This window comes from Amblyraja radiata, chromosome 5 (assembly GCF_010909765.2).
Source record: "Amblyraja radiata isolate CabotCenter1 chromosome 5, sAmbRad1.1.pri, whole genome shotgun sequence".
NCBI lineage: Eukaryota > Metazoa > Chordata > Chondrichthyes > Rajiformes > Rajidae > Amblyraja > Amblyraja radiata.
The window spans coordinates 92,305,108-92,327,282 of NC_045960.1; the positions used below are offsets into that span (position 1 = coordinate 92,305,108).

The 22,175-nt window shown below is 43.3% G+C and overlaps 1 protein-coding gene across 3 annotated transcripts in view; it reads left to right on the forward strand.

The window, feature by feature from the left end:
* egln1 (egl-9 family hypoxia inducible factor 1) overlaps positions 1–22,175 on the forward strand; it is a 112,805-nt gene that overhangs the window by 69,976 nt on the left and 20,654 nt on the right. For all 3 annotated transcript variants that reach the window (XM_033021747.1, XM_033021746.1, XM_033021748.1), the window contains one exon: positions 10,778–10,914. In XM_033021747.1, coding sequence (XP_032877638.1) covers positions 10,778–10,914 — 137 coding nt within the window. The remainder of the gene's footprint in view (positions 1–10,777; positions 10,915–22,175) is intronic.

Below are 22,175 nucleotides of genomic sequence, written 5' to 3' on the forward strand. Positions count from 1 at the left end.
TAGGCGTTGGCCAGGTCAAGCCAGAGCACTGTCAGGTCACCCTTGTTCTCCTTGGCTTCTCTGATGAGCTGGGTCACCACTCCCGTGTGCTCTAGACACCCCGGCACTCCAGATAAGCCTCCCTTTTGCACTGAGCTGTCGATGTAGCCATTGCTGGAGAGGAAGTTGGTCAGCCGCCTTGCCACTATGCTGAAGAAAATCTTGCCTTCAACGCTTAGCAAGGAGATGATTCTGAACTGATCGATCTTCTTGGAATCTTCCTCCTTTGGGATCCAGACTCCTTCAGCGAATCGCCACTGCAGCGCCACTTTTCCTCTCCTCCAGATGACTTTCAGGATCTTCCACAGCTGTTTCAGTAACAAGGGGCAGTTCTTGTAGACCCTGTAGGCGACTCCGCTCGGGCCAGGGTCTGAGCCAAATCTTCACAACGTCCTGGACCTCTTTCAGGAGTGGCTCTCTACTATCAAACTCCTTGATGGGTGGAGGCGGTTTTATCAGGATGTTGCACTGGCCCAGCTCCTGCTGCCTGACGGGGTCACTGTAGGTCGTCTGGATGTGCCGGTCGATCTCCTCCTTAGAGCAAGCCAAACTCCCACTGCGCTTCTGCCCGAGTAGTTGTTTGGTGAAGCCGAAGGGGTTGGCTATGAAGGATGCTCGCTTCCTGGCTCTTTCCTTCCGGCGTCTTCGGTGCCACTCAGCTCTACGGAGGGTCATCAGCTTCTTCCTCAGGATGGTTCGCAGCTCAGCCAACGGGGGACGTTGCTCTTCCCTGGCCTCTTTATACTGCTTCTTGAGGGACTTCAGCTCCTGCCGGATCTTGTGGATCTTCGTTGCTCGTTGGTTCATGGTGAAAGGTGTTCTGGCTGGCTTCTCCACTTCTCCAATCCTTTCCACAGCCAGGCTGATGATATGATTGTCGGCATCGTCCGCAGCCTTCGGTCCACGTCTCCCTTCGCAGTTGCTTCTAGCACCTTGTCGACGTCCTCGTCGAACTGATGCCAGACTGCCGTCTTGCAGGCCTGAGGCCATTTGACTCGAACCTTCTCCGGAGAACTGTTCCGAGGGACTAGTTGCGCCACTTGGAGGCTTCGGGCTCTATGGGGCGATTCTGGGCCCGGCTCCTCCTGCGTCTCACCAGGTAAAATACCTGTGCGTTGTGACACTCCCTGTTCCTCCAAACACTTCATCCGGGTCTGGTGAATCTTCAGGCCTCGGCTGTTCTTGCAAACCTTACCACATCTGCATTTGATACTCATAGTCGGTTGTCCATTGCCATTAGTCGTTAACCTTTGATCCGTCCAATTGAGGTGCTCATCCTCCCCCCCCCCTCTCGGGCACCCCTGGGGGTGTTTTTCCATGTGTTTTTCTTAAGAACATGATGCTCTCGATCAATTCCACTTCAGCACTATTGATGTAGACTGAGGCGTGTACTCTATCCTGTTTTCTGAAGTTAATGACTAATTCCTTTGTGTTGCTGACATTGACAGAGAGGTTCTTATCTTGACACCATGTTACTAAGCTCTCCACCAACTTCCTATACTCTACTTCGTCTTTGAGATCTGGCTTCTTCTGGTAGTGTAATTTGCAAACCAGTAAATGGAGTTTGAGCAGAATTTGGGAGCAGAGTCAAGGTAGTATAGGGAGTACAATAAGTGGCTGAGAATGCGATGTTGCAACGTTAGACAAATTGCAATGGACCAATGTTGTCTTAGATGCTGAAGTGGATACGTGCCATAACCAATCTCTTAAAATATTTAATCATGGTGGATGTCCGAGCCATCAGATGGTAGTTATTAAGGCACACCACCTTTCATTTCTTGAATGATAGAGGTCTTAAAGCAGGTAGCCATGACTCGGTCAAATATTGTTTACTAAAACTTCCGTAGCACTTGATAGGTGTAATAATATCTTGTTTTTGAGCAGAAGCTTTTTCATAAGAAAAGCTTCTCGGTAAGCTTGAAGTTATGCACTGGTGGTTAAATATTAAAGAAAATACCAGGATTCTAATGAGTGCCTTTCCAAAATATTTCACTGAGAATTGTATTTAGTTGGAATCTTTCATGATGAAGATGTAATGTACTCATTTTTTACCAGTACAGTTACACACTAATTTCCTGTGATCAGTTCAACTAAGATTTATTGAGGATATAATTAAATTAGAGAACACAAAGGCAACAGAACTTTGGATGAGCAAACTTGCATGGAAACAGGAGATTTCAAATATAACACCGATTGCATAGAGCCTGGAGGTGACAACAGCATAGATGAGGGACTCGGTGCCATTGCATCTGAAGCAAATGATGTTCAGGAAGAAATAAATGATGTTTGAAACTGAAGCTAAAATCTTCGATGCAGAGCGCAGGAATTAATATGATACTTCAATTCTAAACACTCAAGTCCAATATTAGACAATCATCAGAGATAAGAAATTCATAAATTTATTTACAGGGGTTCTAATAAAAAAAAAGGAGAAGTTTCGAGAAGTGGTCATGTGCATAGTACTTTTGATGTACACATGGATGCTGTTATTGTCTCCAGAAAATGTTGCCCATTCCTTCTCTCCAGAGATGCTGCCTGTCCCGTTGACTTACTCCAGCAATTTGTGTCTACCTTGCCTTGAGATAATATTGAGGGAGAGAGAAGTAGGTCCATTTCTGAGAATTTATTTTTATTAGAAAGAAAATAACGGTGAAGATGGTTATGATGGGTTAGAATTAAAGAGGTTAAGCATGGACAGCTGCTCTGATCTATACACCAGATGAAAACACAGAGACAGTAATGGTAAATACAACCAGTGGCGGCAAAACATTGGAGTAGTGGTTACAGTGTTGGAAATTATTGCATTCTTTAAAGCAGTGTTGATAATCTAGCAGAATATTAGATCAGCCAATTGATGTTCAGCTAAGAAAAAAGGATTAGGAAGTTCAAGAATTCTGGAAATGGAAGATAGATTGGTAGAAAGATCTGATGAATTTTGTGGTGCTCTGACGTGTGAGAGAGAGGCTGATGAATTTACTAACAGAAGAAATACAGTTGAAAGCAACCCAGAATGAAAGGGTATAAGACTGGCACACGAGAAAAAATACTTGCAGGAAATTCAAGAAAGATACAAAGGTGTTTTTAGTAATGTAAATATCTGGAATGCCTTTCATAATTTTGCATGAAGAGTCTTTCATGAAGACTCTTCATGCAAAAGAATTTTGCATGAAGAGTGCACAAGATATTGTGGAAAAAGTCACAAACTCTTTACAACTGATTTCATCAACAGCTTATTAAAGGAAGGGATGCAGATGACTTTTATGGTCAAGAAAGATCAGAACCAAAATAAGTGGATATAATTAATTCTGTCCTGTTGTTCTTGATGGGAATGTTTAATATGGTCGTGAACAGCAGTGTTCTGAAGAATAAATTTTACGTTTTATTTGGACATTGGTATTAAACTGTGAAGGAGAGACTCTGACACCTCACTAATGAGAGTCATTTAATTTTCGCAAGGAGTGAAATGTTGATAATTAAAGTGGCCGACCACTATGAATTGTGGCGTTACTTTTAACATAGATAGTGCTTTGATAGTGGCCAATCCAAAATCAAAAGCTGTTTAAAAACAATTTTTGTCTTGAAACCTTAGGAAATGTATACTGAACTATAGGAAATTCCTTTATTATTAATTTAGAGCTATGGAAAAATGGTGGTACTGAAGGACAATCTTCTAAATGCAGATCTATAAATAACAAATAATATGACAGTTCACTGATTTAGAATGAATTTCCAGATTTAAGCTCTTGTAGTATAATTACATTCACAAGAGTAATGGAAATTTATTGAAAACTGCAAGGACGCACAGATTCTTTTATTTTGTGCTGTATTTCATGATCCTGCTCTAAATTTGTATTCGTGAGGTAATTTTAAAAAATTTTAAGTTTTAATTCCACTATCTGAGTTCAGTTATAATAGGCTGTGGGCCCAGCATCAAAAATGTGTCTAGAAATAGGAATTAAATTAAATTAATTAAACTCCATACAGATAGATTTTCATAAATTCAGACTTTAGATCTTACCTTTTGGTTAGAGTTGGTTCCTGACTGTCTTAATCTTTGTGTTCCAGGACCTCAGCAGGGACTTTGCTTTCAAGGCTTTCTTCCACTTCCTCAACTTAGCAGCACTTTCTTCAGCCTTTTTAATGCTTTTCCCACTAAATACAATTACCTGCTGCAAGTTTCCACGACATTTATTCCACAGAACAACAAATCGGAATCTCCAGTAAAACAGGCATCTGTGAAGCCCCCTCAGCCATTTTGTGTGCTAGCCTGAAACAAAGCGCGTGATTGGCCAACTGGCAGACAACTCAATGTTAAACGTGCTTTGATTGGACTAAAAAATACCCGAGATTTTTCGGGTTTTTCTCTAATTTAATTTTAAAAATGTGCAAGTTTTCTTCATATCGAGTTTCAGGGGTGATTTATATAATTTTTTTTACACAATATGTGAAAATTTCATGTAGTTTGGTCACGAAACTGCAGAATAAAGCTCCTCGGCCCACAGCCTATAAGGTTTTCACTACATAAGTGTATTGGGCAACCATTCGCAAGAAAATTCTTCGTTGTTAAAAAATATTTGGCTTTCTATAATTGTATTGTATATACGCTTTGCTAGGTGCTCCAACTACATCTATCATCACAACTTCAAATTTTGAAAATGGTAAGCATCATATAATTTCAAGTGTGTTTTAATTTTTGTTATTTTGAAATGGCTTTTTTTTTTAACAAATATGACATGAGTGATGAATTTACAGTCATCAATAACACTTTATGCTGCTATTTTTAGTTCACAATGCCATACCAGAACAATTCCACTTCTGAATAATGACAACATTTCAGATACGCACAGTCAAACTACTGAAATTCTAAGGAAGTTGTTCCTAAAATTAGCTTTCAATGCCACCTGCTGTATATTATTGGTACAGGCAGATACACTTAAATTTGAATTTATACAGATAATACATTTTATTTGAAAAGCATTACCTTTTTATTGAGACTAAGATGATAATATGTTTCTAATTAGCTTTAAAATCTGTGCATCACTGGATAAAGTTAATATCTAATTGATAGTGCAAGCAAGATTTGGGGGGATTATATTGTGTGTAAGGAATTTCCTTCAATAAATAAAGCTATGATTATTCTCTACAGCTAAAAGTAATTGAGTGGGGCAGAAGTAGATAATTTCCGGAGTTTATAACATGATCAGTGTAAATAGTAAATGACGCAGAGCTTGATTTGTATTGAACAGATCAACTGCTTTTAATGATGAATGTTAAATGTTAATGAGGCATTCATTGTGCTTATGAACAGGAAAGTTTCATTTTCAGATTTTTTTGAGCTGTGGGAACTTAAGATAAAGAGTGGTTGGTTTTTGAAGGTGGGGAAGTGATGGTGAGTTGTTTGGAGGAGCAAATAGAAATAGAAGTAGAGGGAATGCACCAAAGGCCTGGGTTCTCCAAGAACAGAGTCTGGTCTTGGCTCCTTCAACTGAAAGTAGAGGCTTGCATTCATTTACAGCTCTTTCCTCACCCATGGCATTGATAGAGCACTCCATACAGACCTTCTGCATTTCATGACCGAACCAATGTTGCTCTAGCTCTCTTGCCTTTATTCTGTTTCACTCCCTCCACCTGTTTCTTCCTTCCTCTCATTCCCTCCCTCTGTCTTCATGATACTATTCTCATGTCTCCAAGCCTCCCTCAGTTGAAAAATATTGGCATTGTCATTTAACGGTGCAAGTAGATAAAGCAAATAAATCCTCAATCAGTTCTTTAATCAGTTCTTACCAACTTGCTTTTGATTCCTCCTGTGAAATCACAATGCACAGATAATTTGAGAACAGATTTTTGGAAGGCACTTGGCAAAATGCTTCATAGAGAATGGTTGTGAAAAAATAAAGATATTAAAGTAATCGCCAGAATTAAGACAATAACATTAAACTGCTCTTTTTGGATTGGCAACGTGGATTCAGGTGAAATAAACTGTTTTGGTGAATTTAAATGTAGCTGTGACAAAGTGTAGTAAAGTTATTCCTTGGTCTCCAAGGATCAACATTTTGCCTGCTGAAGACAAAATTGCTTAAATATAAAAATATAAGGAAAATGATAGAGGAGTCTGAGACCATGACAGACAGGCTTAGGAACATGTGAATTAGAACCTGGAATAGACAACTTGGCTCCATGAGTCTTCTCCCCTAAGTAATAAAATCATGGCTGATCTGATGCTAACCTAACTTTCACATTCCATTTTACTCACAGTATCCTTTCATGTCCTTGCTTATCTAGAGTCCATCTTACTCGAGCGTAATAATAAATGTGCTGATTACCACTACCCTTTGAGGATGATGTTTCTTCAGTCTCAGAATGCTTTGATGGGAGAGAAATTGCTTCAGCTCAGTCCTAATTTTTTAAACTGTGACCCCTAGTTCTAGATTCTCCCACAAGAGGAAACATCCTCTCCAAATCCATTCTGTCAACACCTCTCGTCTAAACCACAGGTAAAAATGTAGCCTGTGTAATCTTTCCACGCCAAATACTTGGTCCCCTTGTATTTATTATTTTACTAAATCTGCTCTAAACTGCTTGCAGCTCATTAACGTTCTTCCTTAATTAAGTTGTCCAATATTGTACACTCTAAACAGATTTGGTCTCACCAATAGCTTATGGAACTGATGTATAATGACCCTTCTTTTGATTTCAATTCCCCAAGCAATAAATTATAACATTCCTTTAGCTTTCCTTAGAAGCTGTAATCTTTTGCAGATCATGCTGTAAGATAAGCAGACCCCTCTGCGTCTCGGAGTTCTGCAGTCTTTCACCACATGGAGAAGATCCAGCAGCATGTAGGAAACTAGTGGAGAAATCCTATACAAACAACGTACGATATCAATTGGATATTGCATTTTTTATTTTATTTTCATTAAGGGCAAGATATTGAAATTAGTGAGGTTGGGTATAATTTTGAGGAAAGGCTGAATAGTTCTATATGCTCGACCCATCTCCCCTGAACAATAAAGTTAGATGGAAAATGTAATTAAAAATTATCAAAATTATGATACACATGGATGTGGAGTGAAAGATTGCTTCAATTGTTCTGAGTTTTAAATCAAGACATATTGATTGAAGATAATCACTTAAATTATCAAGCAGAAATTATTGTTTCCTCTCGTGCAAGGATAACTAATTACCATAAATTTAAACAAATCAGCCAAATAAATACTGTAGCTTCAAGAGCGTGAGATGCTGCGTGTGCAACCCACCACCTGATTCCTCAAAGCCTTCCCACAGATGAAATGGTTTGGAATCTAATGGAATTTTTTACACGTGGCTTGGATGATTGCAGCTCCAGCAACATTTAAAAAGCTAGACATCATCCACGAACAGTCTAATAGTTTGACAACTCATTCAAATCTATAATTTGGATTCCTTTCTCCACTGACTACGAGTATCATCTTGAAAATGCAGTTCAATCATTTGTTGAGTTGTCTTCACTATCGGCTCTCAAACCTGTTACATCCTTCTTCAAGAAGAATGAGGAAAGAAACAACATGGCAGTCCTTTAACTTGCAAGTTCGCCTCCATGGATCTTGACTTGAAAGTTGATTGCTGTCTATTCATTATCACAACCCTCCAGTTTCAGGATATTATTAAATGCTGGCATTGTCAGCGATGCTCATATCCCATATAAATTAGATTTACTGTGATTTTGGAGCAATAAATTGTTTTAGGTTGGGTTGCCAGCATTATTCTGGTTCAGTATAAATGTTGGCAGTGATCAAGATATCATTAACAGAATAAAGTGGATTTTAGAAGTTTTACAGGGAGTGAAGCTATTAAAATTGAATTTGTGCTGTTCTGGTCAGATACATGCAGTGCCCCAGGAATTTCATTGTGATTTGTCATTCTCAAGGTAACTTACTAGAAAATTCATGAAACATTGATATAATGCAATATAAGTGCACCATTATTTCCGTCCAATTAATAAGACTATTCTTGGTCAATCTTTCATTGAAGAATAGTGACCAATGTTGTCCTTTTAGTAAATACTGTTTTTATTGCCAAGCAGAAGAAGTAAATGTTGGAGGAAACTATTTGCCCTGGCGTTCTGCAGTTCAAATTGATCATACTTCAGTGCCATTTTCCTCAACTAACCTGATATGCATTGATTCCATTAATATCTAATAATCTTCATTCCCATTTAGAATGTATGCTGCAACTGCACTAGTGGGAAGTGAAGTATAAAGATACACTATCTTCTGGGAAATAAGTTTCTTAAAGGGCTTTCTCACGGTGCGACCTGACCCAAGACCTAACAAGAGTTTGACATCTGGGAAACTCCTGCGATAACAGTACGGCATTCGTGGACCACCGAGGACCTCCGTGGCGCTATCGTGTAACTTTGTAAGGTCGGGAGAAAATTCAAACATTTTTGAATTTCTCCAAGAGTGACTTGAGCACTTTTTGGTGAGCGTTGCAACATTGTATGAAGCAGATGCCAGTGCGATACCCGTGCGATATCCGTAATGACTCTTGCGGGTACCGTGGGAACTCCTACGAACGGTAAACCCGGAAGCTTGACAGAGGGGACATAAGGTGAGTAATAGGTATTAAAGGGGGCTTGGGGTGTGGAGGAAGGGAAGGGTGGTGGGGGGGGTGGGGGGGGGGGGGGGCTCGGGGTGATTACAATGCTCTCTGGGGTGCGGGAAGAAGGGTCTCGAAAAGCAACTCGCCGCTTTGCTCTTAAGACAATTTGCTTGGATTTGAATCTCCCCGCAGTACAAGGAAGTAGAGGCAAGGTTGCGCCGTGTGTTGGAAGGAACTGTAGATGCTGCTTTAACCCGAAGATAGACACAAAAAAACTGGAGCACTTCATCGGGTCAAGCAGCATCTCTGGAGAGAATGAATAGGTGACGTTTCGGGTTGGGAGACCCTTCTTCAGACCCGAAACTCTCGAGCCGAGACGTCACCTATACATTTTCTCCAGAGATGCTGCTTGACCCGATGAAGTGCTCCAGTTTTTTTGTGTCTATCTTCGGGTTAAAGCAGCATCTGCAGTTCCTTCCAACACACGGCGCAACCTTGCCTCTACTTCCTTGTACTGCGGGGAGATTCAAATCCAAGCAAATTGTCTTAAGAGCAAAGCGGCGAGTTGCTTTTCGAGACCCTTCTTCCCGCACCCCAGAGAGCATTGTAATCACCCCGAGCACCCCACCCCCACCCTTCCCTTCCTCCACACCCCAAGCCCCCTTTAATACCTATTACTCACCTTATGTCCCCTCTGTCAAGCTTCCGGGTTTACCGTTCGCAGGAGTTCCCACGGTACCCGCAAGAGTCATTACGGATATCGCACGGGTATCGCTCTGGCATCTGCTTCATACAATGTTGCAACGCTCACCAAAAAGTGCTCAAGTCACTCTTGGAGAAATTCAAAAATGTTTGAATTTTCTCCCGACCTTACAAAGTTACACGATAGCGCCACGGAGGTCCTCGGTGGTCCACGAATGCCGTACTGTTATCGCAGGAGGTTCCCAGATGTTAAACTCTTGTTAAGTCTTGGGTCAGGTCGCACCGTGAGAACGGGCCATTACCACCTTGATCCTCAATAGCTGGGTGCATATTTCGAGACTGAATCTTGGTTCTTGACTTTCTTAACTAGGGAAATCATCAATTGCATATCTCCACTTTTGATCCCTTTAAGAATTTTGCATTTTTCCATGAGATTATCTCTTTTAATTCTAAACTTGAGAGTGTAGGCTCAGTCTGTTCAACAGCAAATCTGTCATCCCACAATCAAATTTGGTAAATCCTGAATACAATCTCTGTGCAAGTATATCCTTTTTTTGAGGGAAGTAGTTCTCATGTAATTTGCCAGACGTGGTCTCAACAGGGCTTAATATTATTGGATTAGACATGTATTCAAATCCTCTTGCAATATGTGCCAACATATTGTTAGCCTTCCTAATTGTTTGCTACTCAGACTGTAACGCCTCCTTTGGGCAATCAATTCGACTTTCTCTCCCCCTTGTTACCAGTCCAGTCTTGAAATACATTTTCTGGATGCACTAGCTTCCAGTACATAATGATTAATAACTCCTCACCAGAGCTAACAGCTAGGGCTGGAATAATATTGGCTTTAAAATAATTATTGAAGCAGCCAATTAAAGAAAATATTAATTTAGTTTATGATTAGTTTAGTGTTATTGTCATGTTTACTGAGGTACAGTGAAAAGTTGTTTTGTTGCACTCTATCTATTCAGCAAAAAGACTACGCATGATTACAATCAAGCTGTTTACAGTGCACAGATACAGAATAAAGTGAATAATGTTTAGTGCAAGATAAAAGTAGTTTGAGGGTCTCCAATGAGGTAGTTGGTAGGTCAGGACAACACTCAGACATTACAGGGAGGAGAAGAGAGAATGACTGGGGTAAGACTTGTCCTTGATTTTGTTGGTGACCTTGCCGAAGCTGTGTGAAGTGTAGTGGAGTCGATGGAAGGGAGGTTGGATTGCCTGATGGTCTGGGCTACGTCCACCACTCTCTGCCTGCGGTTTTGGATAGAGCTGTTGGATACTGATGGATACTTTGATCACTGCTGTGGCATAAGGTTATTCCTTAAATATAGTACCTATCTTAAATATTACAAATGGTCTTGTTTATTGCTGCCCTGCTTTTCATCCACCACCTAGGGTTTGAGAGAAAATGCACAGATATTTACTGATAACTAAATACTTGACTTTTTAGGTAAACGGAGGTCTTCTTCGAATTTTTCCAGAAGACAAATCACAGTTTGCTGATATTGAACCAAAGTTTGACAGGCTACTATTTTTTTGGTCAGATCGACGAAACCCACATGAAGTACAATCAGCTTTTGCCACAAGGTAAGTTCTATGAAATGCTTTCAGAGAGAATGGGTGCTGAAATTGTAGTGACATTTTAACCATGCTGTATAATGTATCCATTTGAAGGACAATGGATAATGTTTAATTAAGCTGTTGACTGCTCTTTAGGTGGCCTTCAGTGTTACAGCTATTGATTTGTATGAAACTAATGTAAATAACCAACTTGGGAGAAATGTCCGTAAAACCAGGGAACCTAATGTGAATGTGGGCCACATGGACCAATCTCTACTCAATACAAATATGAGAACCTATTTTTAATCAAAGCATTGTGCATTTTATTTTTAAATTAAGTAATAATGGCAACATTTATTTTTGAAAATTATCTATTTGTCAAACTCCACTATTACTCTTGTGTTAATTATAGGGAGCAACTTTAAGTATCCCATTGACTAAATGATAGCCTGCATCAAAAAAACTTGCCACAATTATTAAATTATCAATTTCAGCAACTTTAGTAGTATGAAAATTCATGCAAAAGACAAGATCATTTCAAATCGTGCACATTAAATTGGGACATTTTACCAAACTGGAAAAAATGCTCTATAGTCACTCAAATAAGCAAACTTTTGCTCCAGCTTAGACCTTATTGTGTTAAGTATATAACAAGAAAGAATAGCTCCGGTAAAGTTTGATCCCTTGGTGGATGAGATGAGGGAATTAACAATGGGAATTCCTTCATATGGAATCCCCTGAGGCAGAGAATGAGGAATTGGTATAAACGTTGTACAAATATTTGGTATCGTTCTTCATTCCAATAATTATAGAGAATCTGGGAGAGAAATGGAGAGAAGAATTCAAAAACTATCACAATCATAAAAGACAGGAAACTTAATGGCATTATACACTGACAAGTTTCCTGGACGTGATAGCCCGCAACCTAGATTGATAAAATTTGGATTTCCAGAAGATATTTGATAAGGTACTGCATAAAAAACAATTATACAAGTTCAAATCTCAAAAGTGCGGGCTATTGTTTCCACTGAAATGTTGATGACGGGGATAACATCTTGCCATCTTGTGAACCGGTCTTCACAAGTGAGCAGATATGTGTAGTTTCTTGACGGTGGGAGTGGGCCTTGTAGCAATCAATCAGCTTTTGCCACAAGGTGAGTTCTATGAAATGCTTTCAGAGAGAATGGGTGCTGAAATTGTATTAATCATCAAAGACCACATTTTTAATTCATCTTATGAGTGGATGCTGTATAATGTATCCATTAGAAGGAAAATGGATAATGTTTAATTAAGCTGTTGCCTGCTCTTTAGGTGGCCTTCAGTGTTACAGCTATTGATTTGTATGAAACTAATGTAAATAACCAACTTGGGTGAAATGTCCGTAAAACAGAAAGTAAAAATGTGTTGAGAAGTTACCAATGGTACCTCCATATATTGTGCAAGTTCCATCTTATACAAGCATGTGGTGGTTTTGTGAATAATGATCAGGATTGTCTGAGACTACAGCAAGATCAGATGGAAAGTTAGGTGGAGCAGATGGAATTTAGCATTGGCAGATGGAATTTCACCCCAACAAATGTGAAACCGATGCATTTTAGGAAATCATATAACACATTGTAAATGGTAGGGTTTTCTGGAATGTTGATAAACTGGGATCTAGGGGTTCAAGATCATGGTTCTTGAAAGAAGAGATTCACCAGAATATTGCCTGGATTGGAAGAATTGAGTTATAGGTTGGATAGGGTGGATTATATTACCCTGGGGCAAAGAAGGCTGAGGGATTACCTGATAAATAATACAAAATTATAAGAGGCATAGATAGGTTATATATCGTCAGAAGCACAAAACAATCTTCTGGAGGAACTCAGCGGGACAAGCATCTGTGGAAGGAAATCGGTGGGCGGCGCAGTGATGGAGTTGCTGCCTTACACACCAGAGTCCCAGGTTTGATCCTGACTACGGGTGCTGTCTGTACGGAGATGGTATGTTATCCCAGTGACCGCGTGGGTTTTCACCGGGTGCTCTGGTTTCTTCCCACACTCCAGAGACATACAGGTTTGTAGATTGTGTAGAAAGAGGTTTTCCCCAGTATAGGGCAGTCGGTTCTTGCCATTATAAACAGCAGCTTGTGTTCTGGGGTTGTCCCCGTAAGTTTTAAACATGCAGTAGTGCAACCACTACTTAAGAAACCTGGCCTGGATCAAACTGTTCTGGCCAATTTTAGACCGATCTCCAAGTTGCCTTTTATCTCTAAAATCATGGAGAAAGTTGTTTATGCTCAGCTAAAACTCTTCTTGGACGAGCATAATATTCGGGAGGTTTTCCAGTCTGGGTTCAAAACTATGCATAGCACAGTCAGCTTTGCTAAGGGTTTTTAACGACATCCTCCTGGCAAATGACTGGTAATTATGTGGTTCTTGTCCTGCTGGACCTATCTGCCGCCTTTGATACAGTGGACCATGGCATCTTAATATCCCGATTACAGCACCTAGTGGGCATCTGTGGCAGTGCCCTGGGATGGTTCAGGTCCTATCTGGCAGACAGAACCATGTGTGTAAGCCTTGCTGGTTTTGAATCCTCCTCCGCTCCTCTGTCATATGGGGTTGCACAGGGCTCAATTTTAGGGCCCCTGCTTTTCTCACTATACCTACTTTCTCTGGGTTCCATTCTTAGAAGGCATGGCATCTCTTTTCACTGTTATGCCGATGATAGCCAATTATATATGCCGCAGAGGAAGGAAGACGCCTTTTCTGTAAAATCACTTCTGTCATGTCTTGAGGACATTAAGTCCTGGATGGCCCTAAACTTTCTAGGACTTAATGAAAAGAAGACAGAGGTGATATTGTTTGGCCCTAATGGCTGCCGTGAACCTCCCCTTGTTGACTTGGGTCCACTGGCACGGTACGTGAAGCCAACAGTTTTAAACCTGGGTTTTAGGATGGACAGTGATTTTAAATTAGATCATCAAATAGGCGCGGTGGTTAAGTCCAGCTTCTTTCACCTAAGGAAGCTGGCAAAGGTGAAGCCCTTTGAAACTTGAAACAGTAATCCATGCCCTTATTACATCTAGGCTGGATTACTGTAACGCACTCTATTTTGGAGTTGCACGATCTTCACTGGCTCGTCTCCAGTTAGTTCAAAATGCTGCCGCTCGCCTTTTAACTGGAACTCGAAAGAGGGAGCACATAACGCCAATTCTGGCCTCCCTCCACTGGCTCCCGGTGCACTTTCGAGTTCATTTATTTGTTTTTAAATCTCTAAATGGGCTTGCCCCGCCTTACCTCTCTGAGCTGCTTCATCCCTACGCTCCTGCCCGATGCCTCAGGTCAGCTGATCAGCTGGTCCTGGAGGTACCGAGGTCTAAGCGGAAGCTCAGAGGGGATAGAGCCTTCTCTGTTGCTGCTCCGGCACTCTGGAACACCTTGCCGTTGCACATCAGACAGGCCCCCTCACTGTCCATCTTCAAAACCAGTATTAAGACACATTTATATTCCTTGGCTTTCGACACTGCTTGAGACTTTGCTCCTGTTTTTAGTGCTTTTAATGTTTTTTAATTTTTATTGTTTTTAGTCTTTCGTTTAAGGTTTTTTATTGTCATGTAATAATTTCTTGTCCATGATCAGTCATGTACAGCACTTTGTTGCAACTGTGGTTGTTTTAAAGTGCTCTATAAATAAAGTTATTATTATTATTGTAAATTGTCCCTAATGTATAGGATAGTGCTAGTGTCCGGGGTGATCGGTGGATGGCGCGGACTCGGTGAGCCGAAGGACCTGTTTCCACACTGTATCTCTACAGTCTAAAGAAATGGACCATCATCGTTTTGAGCCCCTTTCTCTGGACTGAAAGGCCCCCTCCATCTAAAATGTCAATTGGCCATTTATTTTCATAGTTGCTGCCTGAGCAAGTGAGTTCCTTCAGCAGATTGTTCTAGGATCAGGATTCCAGCATTTGCAATATCTTCTGTTTCCTATATAGTCAGAATAGTTATTCCCATGGTAGGGGTATTAAAATAAAATTGATGAGAGGAAGGAATTTTAAAGAGGATTTTAGGAGAGCTTTCTTTATACAGCAAGTGGTTAATATTTAGAAAATTGCCAGAGATGACAGTGAAAGCAGATACAATCACGACTTTTAAGAAACATTTAGATAGGCACGAATTTAAGGATACAGACTTAATGTTGGCAAATGGAATTGGTACAGAGGGGCAAAATAAATCAGTACAACAGTATTAAATGATTAAACAGTATTATTATCCTAAATTTCTGTTTGTTGCCAAATCATTTTCCTTATTAGACGTATTACCAGTATTAGAAAATTAGAAAGGGAATTGTGTCAATGCTTTCTGGTCTTTTTCCTCTACAGTAATCTTTATGGTGTAAATAAAGAGCAAAATGGGTAATATTGCATCCAATCTTTAACTGATAGAGATTTAATTTTTCTATTCGATTGCTGGTACGTCTAGTTTCCAAAAGTATTTTTAGTTCCTCTAGGCTGGAACTTTGAAGCCAGTCAGCACTGGATTAGATATTGTGCTTTCTGAGAATTTGTTTAAGATTTAGATTTCTGAAACGCTCTGAATTTAAAATTTTAATGCTAAAGTGAATTGGAGTCATTTTTCTCTCATTTAAAGAAAACAGTTCAGATTGTTAGATGAGTGGATTGTTTATTGCATTGATCATTTTATTCGAATGTTCACTTGAATATCATTGCATTAATATTACTTTAATAGGTCACATTGATGCATTGTGCAAGTGCACTCAATGGAGTTTGTAAGATTGTGCACCATTCACGATTGTTTTTATATCTTGATTGCTTAGTGCTATTAGTTTAGCTCCCAAATGTAGTTTCCCAGATGAACTCTCACATCTTATGAAAAGAAATATGAAATATCTGACTGTTTTCTTATGTGATAATATGATAATTTACAGTCATAGTTTGCTCTGTTAACAGTGGTACATAGAATTATATAGTATACTAGACCAAGTGCAGACCCGTTGGGTCTGTTTCCCTAACGGCGTTTGCGGGGGGGGGGGGGGGGGGCTGCGGCATCACACTCACATTAACCACCCCCCAAACACACAGGTGGGGAGAGGGGAGGTGAGAAGAGGGGAAGGAGGGGAGAGGAGGAGGAGGAAACGGGACAGATTTGGGAGGGAAAGGAGAGCGGGGTAGGAGGTGAGAGAGGGGGGATGGGGAGCGAGACGTGGGGAGGGGGGGATGGGGAGGGAGGGGAGGATGGAGGGAGGAGGAGAGGGGTGGGGGGAGAGAGGGGAAGGAGTGGGGAGAGAGGAGGAGGAAGGGGGAGAGAAGAGGAAGAGTGGGGAGGGAGGAGGAGAGGGGTAGGGGGAGTGATGGAAGAGGGACAGAGGGGTAGGGGGCGGGGGGAGAGAGGGAAGGGGGTGGGGTAAAGAGGGAAGGGGGGTGGGGGAGAGAGGGATGGGTGGGAGAGGGAGAGGGGTGAGGAGAGGGAAACATAGAAATTAAGTGCAGGAGTAGGCCATTCGACCCTTCGAGCCTGCACCACCATTCAATATGATCATGGCTGATCATCCAACTCAGTATCCTGTACCTGCCTTCTCTCCATACACCCTGATCCCTTTAGCCACAAGGGCCACATCTAACTCCTTCTTAAATATAGCCAATGAACTGGCCTCAACTACCTTATGTTGCAGAGAATTCCAGAGATTCACCACTCTGTGTGAAAAATGTTTTTGGGGGAGAGAAGTGGAAGAGTGGGGAGTGAGGAGGAGAGGGGTAGGGTCTGTGTGAAAAATGTTTTTCTCATCTCGGTCCTAAAAGATTTACCCCTTATCCTTAAACTGTGACCCCTTGTTCTGGTCTTCCCCAACATCTGGAACAATCTTCCTGCATCTAGCCTGTCCAACCCCTTAAGAATTTTGTAAGTTTCTATAAGATACTCCATCAATCTTCTAAATTCTAGCGTGTACAAGCCGAGTCTATCCAGTCTTTCTTCATATGAAAGTCCTGACATCCCAGGAATCAGTCTGGTGAACCTTCTCTGTACTCCCTCTATGGCAACAATGTCTTTGAGTATTGGGCATTGTGACATCACACAATGGAACGTTCACCAGGGGCTGGGGCTGGTGCTGCTTCTATGGGTGAGAAGCCAGTTTATTTTTGAAATATTGCGGGGGGGGGGGGAGAAGGATTTGATTAAAAAACGTGTTCTTAAACACGACGAAATGTAATGAGGGGCGGATACTTAGAAAGAAAAGTGAAATCTCTACCGAAATGGAAAAGATGTCGGCGATTCTGCATCTGGTTTCGGAGTTGCAGGGAATCAAAGGAAGAAAGGCGGACGGCAGCCGTCCATGTAAATGGTTCCATTCCGATTGGACATCTGCGAGTATTGGGCATTGTGACATCACACGATGGAACGAATCAAAAGGCAGAAAGGCAGCCGGACGGCAGGCACACAGTTTTATATATTAACTAGACCAAGTGCAGACCCGTTGGGTCTGTTTCCACAACGGCGTTTGCGGGGGGGGGGGGGGGTGAGAAGAGGGGAGGGGGGGGAGAGGAGGAGGAGGAAACGGGATAGATTTGGGAGGGAAAGGAGAGTGGGGTAGGGGGTGAGTGATGGGGAGAGAGATGTGGGGGAGGGGGGATGGGGAGGAGGGAGGGAGGGGGAGAGGGGTGGGGGAGAGAGGAAAGAGTGGGGAGGGAGAGTGGAGGGGAAAGGGGAGAGAAGTGGAAGAGTGGGGAGGGAGGTGGAGAGGGGTAGGGGGAGTGATGGAAGAAGGACAGAGGGATAGGGGAAGGGGGTGGGGGGAGAGGGAAGGGGGTGGGGTAGAGAGGGAAGGGGGGTGGGGGAGAGAGGGATGGGAGAGGGGTGAGGAGAGGGAGAGGGGGAGGAGAGAAGGGGGAGAGAAGTGGAAGAGTGGGGAGGGAGGGAGGGGTAGAGGGGTAGCGGGAGTGGTGGAAGAGAGACGGGGAGTGGTGGAAGAGGGACAGAGGGGAAGGGGTGGGGGAGAGAGGGGAATGGAGGGGAAGCGAGAATGGTGGGGGAGGGAGAGGGGTGGGGTAAGGGGATAGAAGTGGAAGAGTGGGGAGGGAGGGGTAGGGGGAGTGGTGAAAGAGGGACAGAGGGGTAGGGGGAAGGGGGTGGTGGTAGAGAGGGAAGGGGGGTGGGGGAGAGGGGTGAGGAGAGGGAAACATAGAAGCATAGAAATTAAGTGCAGGAGTAGGCCATTCGGCCCTTCGAGCCTGCACCACCATTCAATATGATCATGGCTGATCATCCAACTCAGTATCCTGTACCTGACTTCTCTCCATACCGCCTGATCCCTTTAGTCACAAGGGCCACATCTAACTCCCTCTTAAATATAGCCAATGAACTGACCTCAACTACCTTCTGTGGCAGAGAATTCCAGAGACTCACCACTATCTGTGTGAAAAATGTGGGAGTGGTGGAAGAGGGACAGAGGGGTAGGGGAAGGGGTGGGACAAGGAGGGGAAGAGAGAGGGGTGATGGAGGGAGAGTGGTGGGGTAAGGGGAGAGAAGTGGAAGAGTGGGGAGGGAGGGGTAGAGGGACTGGTGGAAGAGGGGTAGGGGAAGGGGGCGGGGGAGAGAGGGAAGGGGGTGGAGTAGAGAGGGAAGGGGGGTGGGGGAGAGATTGATGGGTGGGAGAGGGAGAGGGAGAGGGGTGAGGAGCGGGAAACATAGAAACATAGAAATTAAGTGCAGGAGTAGGCTATTTGTCCCTTCGAGCCTGCACCACCATTCAATATGATCATGGCTGATCATCCAACTCAGTATCATGTACCTGCCTCCTCTCCATACCCCCTGATCCCTTTAGCCACAGGGGCCACATCTAACTCTCTCTTAAATACAGCCAATGAACAGGCCTCAACTACCTTCTGTGCCAGTGAATTCCAGAGATTCACCACTCTCTATGTGAAAAACGTTTTTCTCATCTCGGTCGTAAAAGATTTACCCCTTATCCTTAAACTGTGACCCCTTGTTCTGGACTTCCCCAACATCTGGAACAATCTTCGTGCATCTAGCCTGTCCAACCCCTTAAGAATTTTGTAAGTTTCTATAAGATGCCCCCTCAATCTTCTAACATCTAGCGAGTACAAGCCGAGTCTATCCAGTCTTTCTTCATATGAAAGTCCTGACATCCCAGAAATCAGTCTGGTGAACCTTCTCTGTACTCCCTCTATGGCAACAATGTCTTTGAGCATTGGGCATTGTGACATCACACAATGGATCGTTCACCAGGGGCTGCGGCTGGGGCTGGGGCTGATTCTATGGGTGAGAAGCCAGTATTTTTTGAAATATTGGTGGGGGGGGGGGGATGGGGAGAGAGATGTGGGGGAGGGGGGGATAGGGAGGGAGGGGGAGAGGGGTGGGGGGAGAGGGGTAGGGGGAGTAATGGAAGACGGACAGAGGGATTGGGGGAAGGGGGCGGGGGGAGTGGGGGAAGGGTGTGGGAGAGGGAGAGGGGTGAGGAGAGGGAGGGGGGAGGAGAGAAGGGGGAGAGAAGTGGAAGAGTGGGGAGGGAGGGAGGGTAGAGGGGTAGCGGGAGTGGTGGAAGAGGGACGGGGGAGTGGTGGAAGAGGAACAGAGGGGTAAGAGGAAGGGGTGGGGGAGAGAGGGGAAGGGAGGGGAAGAGAGAGGAGGGGGAGAGAGGGAGAGGGGTGAGGAGAGGGAAACATAGAAACATAGAAATTAAGTGCAGGAGTAGGCCATTCGGCCCTTTGAGCCTGCACCACCATTCAATATGATCATGGCTGATCATCCAACTCAGTATCCTGTACCTGCCTTCTCTCCATATCCCCTGATCCCTTTAGCCACAAGGGCCACATCTAACTCCCTCTTAAGTTCCGATTGGACATATGTGAACATTGGGCATTGTGACATCACACAATGGAACGTTCACCATTGGCTGGGGCTCCTGCTAAGGCATATGTAAATGGATCCATTCCGATTGGACATCTGTGAGCATCGGGCATTGTGACATCACACGATGGAACGTTCACCGGGGGCTGGGGCTGGTGCTGCTTCTATGGGTGAGAAGCCAGTTTATTTTTGAAATATTGGGGGGGGGAAGGATTTGATTAAAAACGTGTACTTAAACACGACGAAATGTAATGAGGAGCGGATACTTAGAAAGAAAAGTGAAATCTCTTCCGAAATGGAAAAGATGTCGGCGATTCTGCGTCTGGTTTCGGAGTTGCAGTGAATCAAAGGAAGAAATGCAGCCGGCAGCCGTCCATGTAAATGGATCCATTCCGATTGGACATCTGCGAGCATTGGGCATTGTGATTGGACATCTGCGAGCATTGGGCATTGTGACATCACACGATGGAAATGAATCAAAAGGAAGAAAGGCAGCTGGACGGACGGCAGGCACACAGTTTTATAAGATAGATAGATAGATAGATAGATAGATAGATAGATAGATAGATAGATAGATAGATAGATAGATAGATAGATAGATAGATAGATAGATAGATAGATAGATAGATAGATAGATAGATAGATAGATAGATAGATAGATAGATAGATAGATAGATAGATAGATAGATAGATAGATAGATAGATAGATAGATAGATAGATAGATAGATAGATAGATAGATAGATAGATAGATAGATAGATAGATAGATAGATAGATAGATAGATAGATAGATAGATAGATAGATAGATAGATAGATAGATAGATAGATAGATAGATAGATAGATAGATAGATAGATAGATAGATAGATAGATAGATAGATAGATAGATAGATAGATAGATAGATAGATAGATAGATAGATAGATAGATAGATAGATAGATAGATAGATAGATAGATAGATAGATAGATAGATAGATAGATAGATAGATAGATAGATAGACAGACAGACAGACAGACAGACAGACGTCGGGCTAATAATTTAAATAAAAAAGGTGTTTTAAAATTAGGTTTGTTTACGTTACTTCAATTAAATTTGTATCTCTTCTGAACATTCAGCAATTCCCCACAATCTGCTTCACAATTTATGTCCTTGATGAAACATTTTAGTGAGCAAATGAACTCGGAGATACACAAAAATGCTGGAGAAACTCAGCGGGTGCAGCAGCATCTATGGAGCGAAGGAAATAGGCGACGTTTCGGGCCGAAACCCTTCTTCAGACTGATGGGGTGTGGGGGGGAGAAGGAAGGAAAAAGGGAGGAGGAGGAGCCCGAGGGCGGGGGGATGGGAGGAGACAACTCGAGGGTTAAGGAAGGGGAGGAGACAGCAAGGGCTAGCAAAACTGGGAGAATTCAACGTTCATGCCATCCGGACGCAAGCAACCCAGGCGGAATATGAGGTGCTGTTCCTCCAATGTCCGGTGTTGCTCACTCTGGCAATGGAGGAGACCCAGGACAGAGAGGTCGGATTGCGAATGGGAGGGGGAGTTGAAGTACTGAGCCACCGGGAGTTCAGGTAGGTTATTGCGGACTGAGCGGAGGTGTTCGGCGAAACGATCGCCCAACCTTCGCTTAGTCTCCCCGATGTAAATCAGCTGACATCTAAAGCAGCGGATGCAGTAGATGAGGTTGGAGGAGATACAGGTGAACCTTTGTCGCACCTGGAACGACTGCTTGGGTCCTTGAATGGAGTCGAGGGGGGAGGTGAAGGGACAGGTGTTGCATTTCTTGCGGTTGCAACGGAAAGTGCCCGGGGAGGGGGTGGTACGGGAGGGAAGGGAAGAATTGACAAGGAAGTTGCGGAGGGAGCGGTCTTTGCGGAAGGCAGACATTGGGGGAGATGGGAAGATGTGGCGAGTGGTGGGGTCACGTTGGAGGTGGCGGAAATGGCGGAGGATTATTTGTTGTATTTGCCGGCTGGTGGGGTGAAAGGTGAGGACTAGGGGGACTCTGCCCTTGTTGCGAGTGCGGGGATGGGGAGAGAGAGCAGTGTTGCGGGGTATGGATGAGACCCTGGTGCGAGCCTCATCTATGGTGGCGGAGGGGAATCCCCGTTCCCTGAAGAACGAGGACATTTCCGATGCCCTGGTGTGGAACGTCTCATCCTGGGAGCAGATGCGGCGTAGGCGGAGGAATTGGGAGTAGGGGATGGAGTCTTTACAGGGGGCAGGGTGGGAAGACGTGTAGTCCAGATAGCCACGTGAGTCAGTTGGTTTGTAGTGTATGTCGGTCAGAAGTCTGTCCCCTGCGATGGAGATGGTGAGGTCAAGGAATGGTAGGGAAGTGTCGGAAATGGTCCACGTGTATTGGAGTGCCGGATGAAAGTTGGTGGTGAAGTGGATGAAGTCAGTCAGTTGTGTGT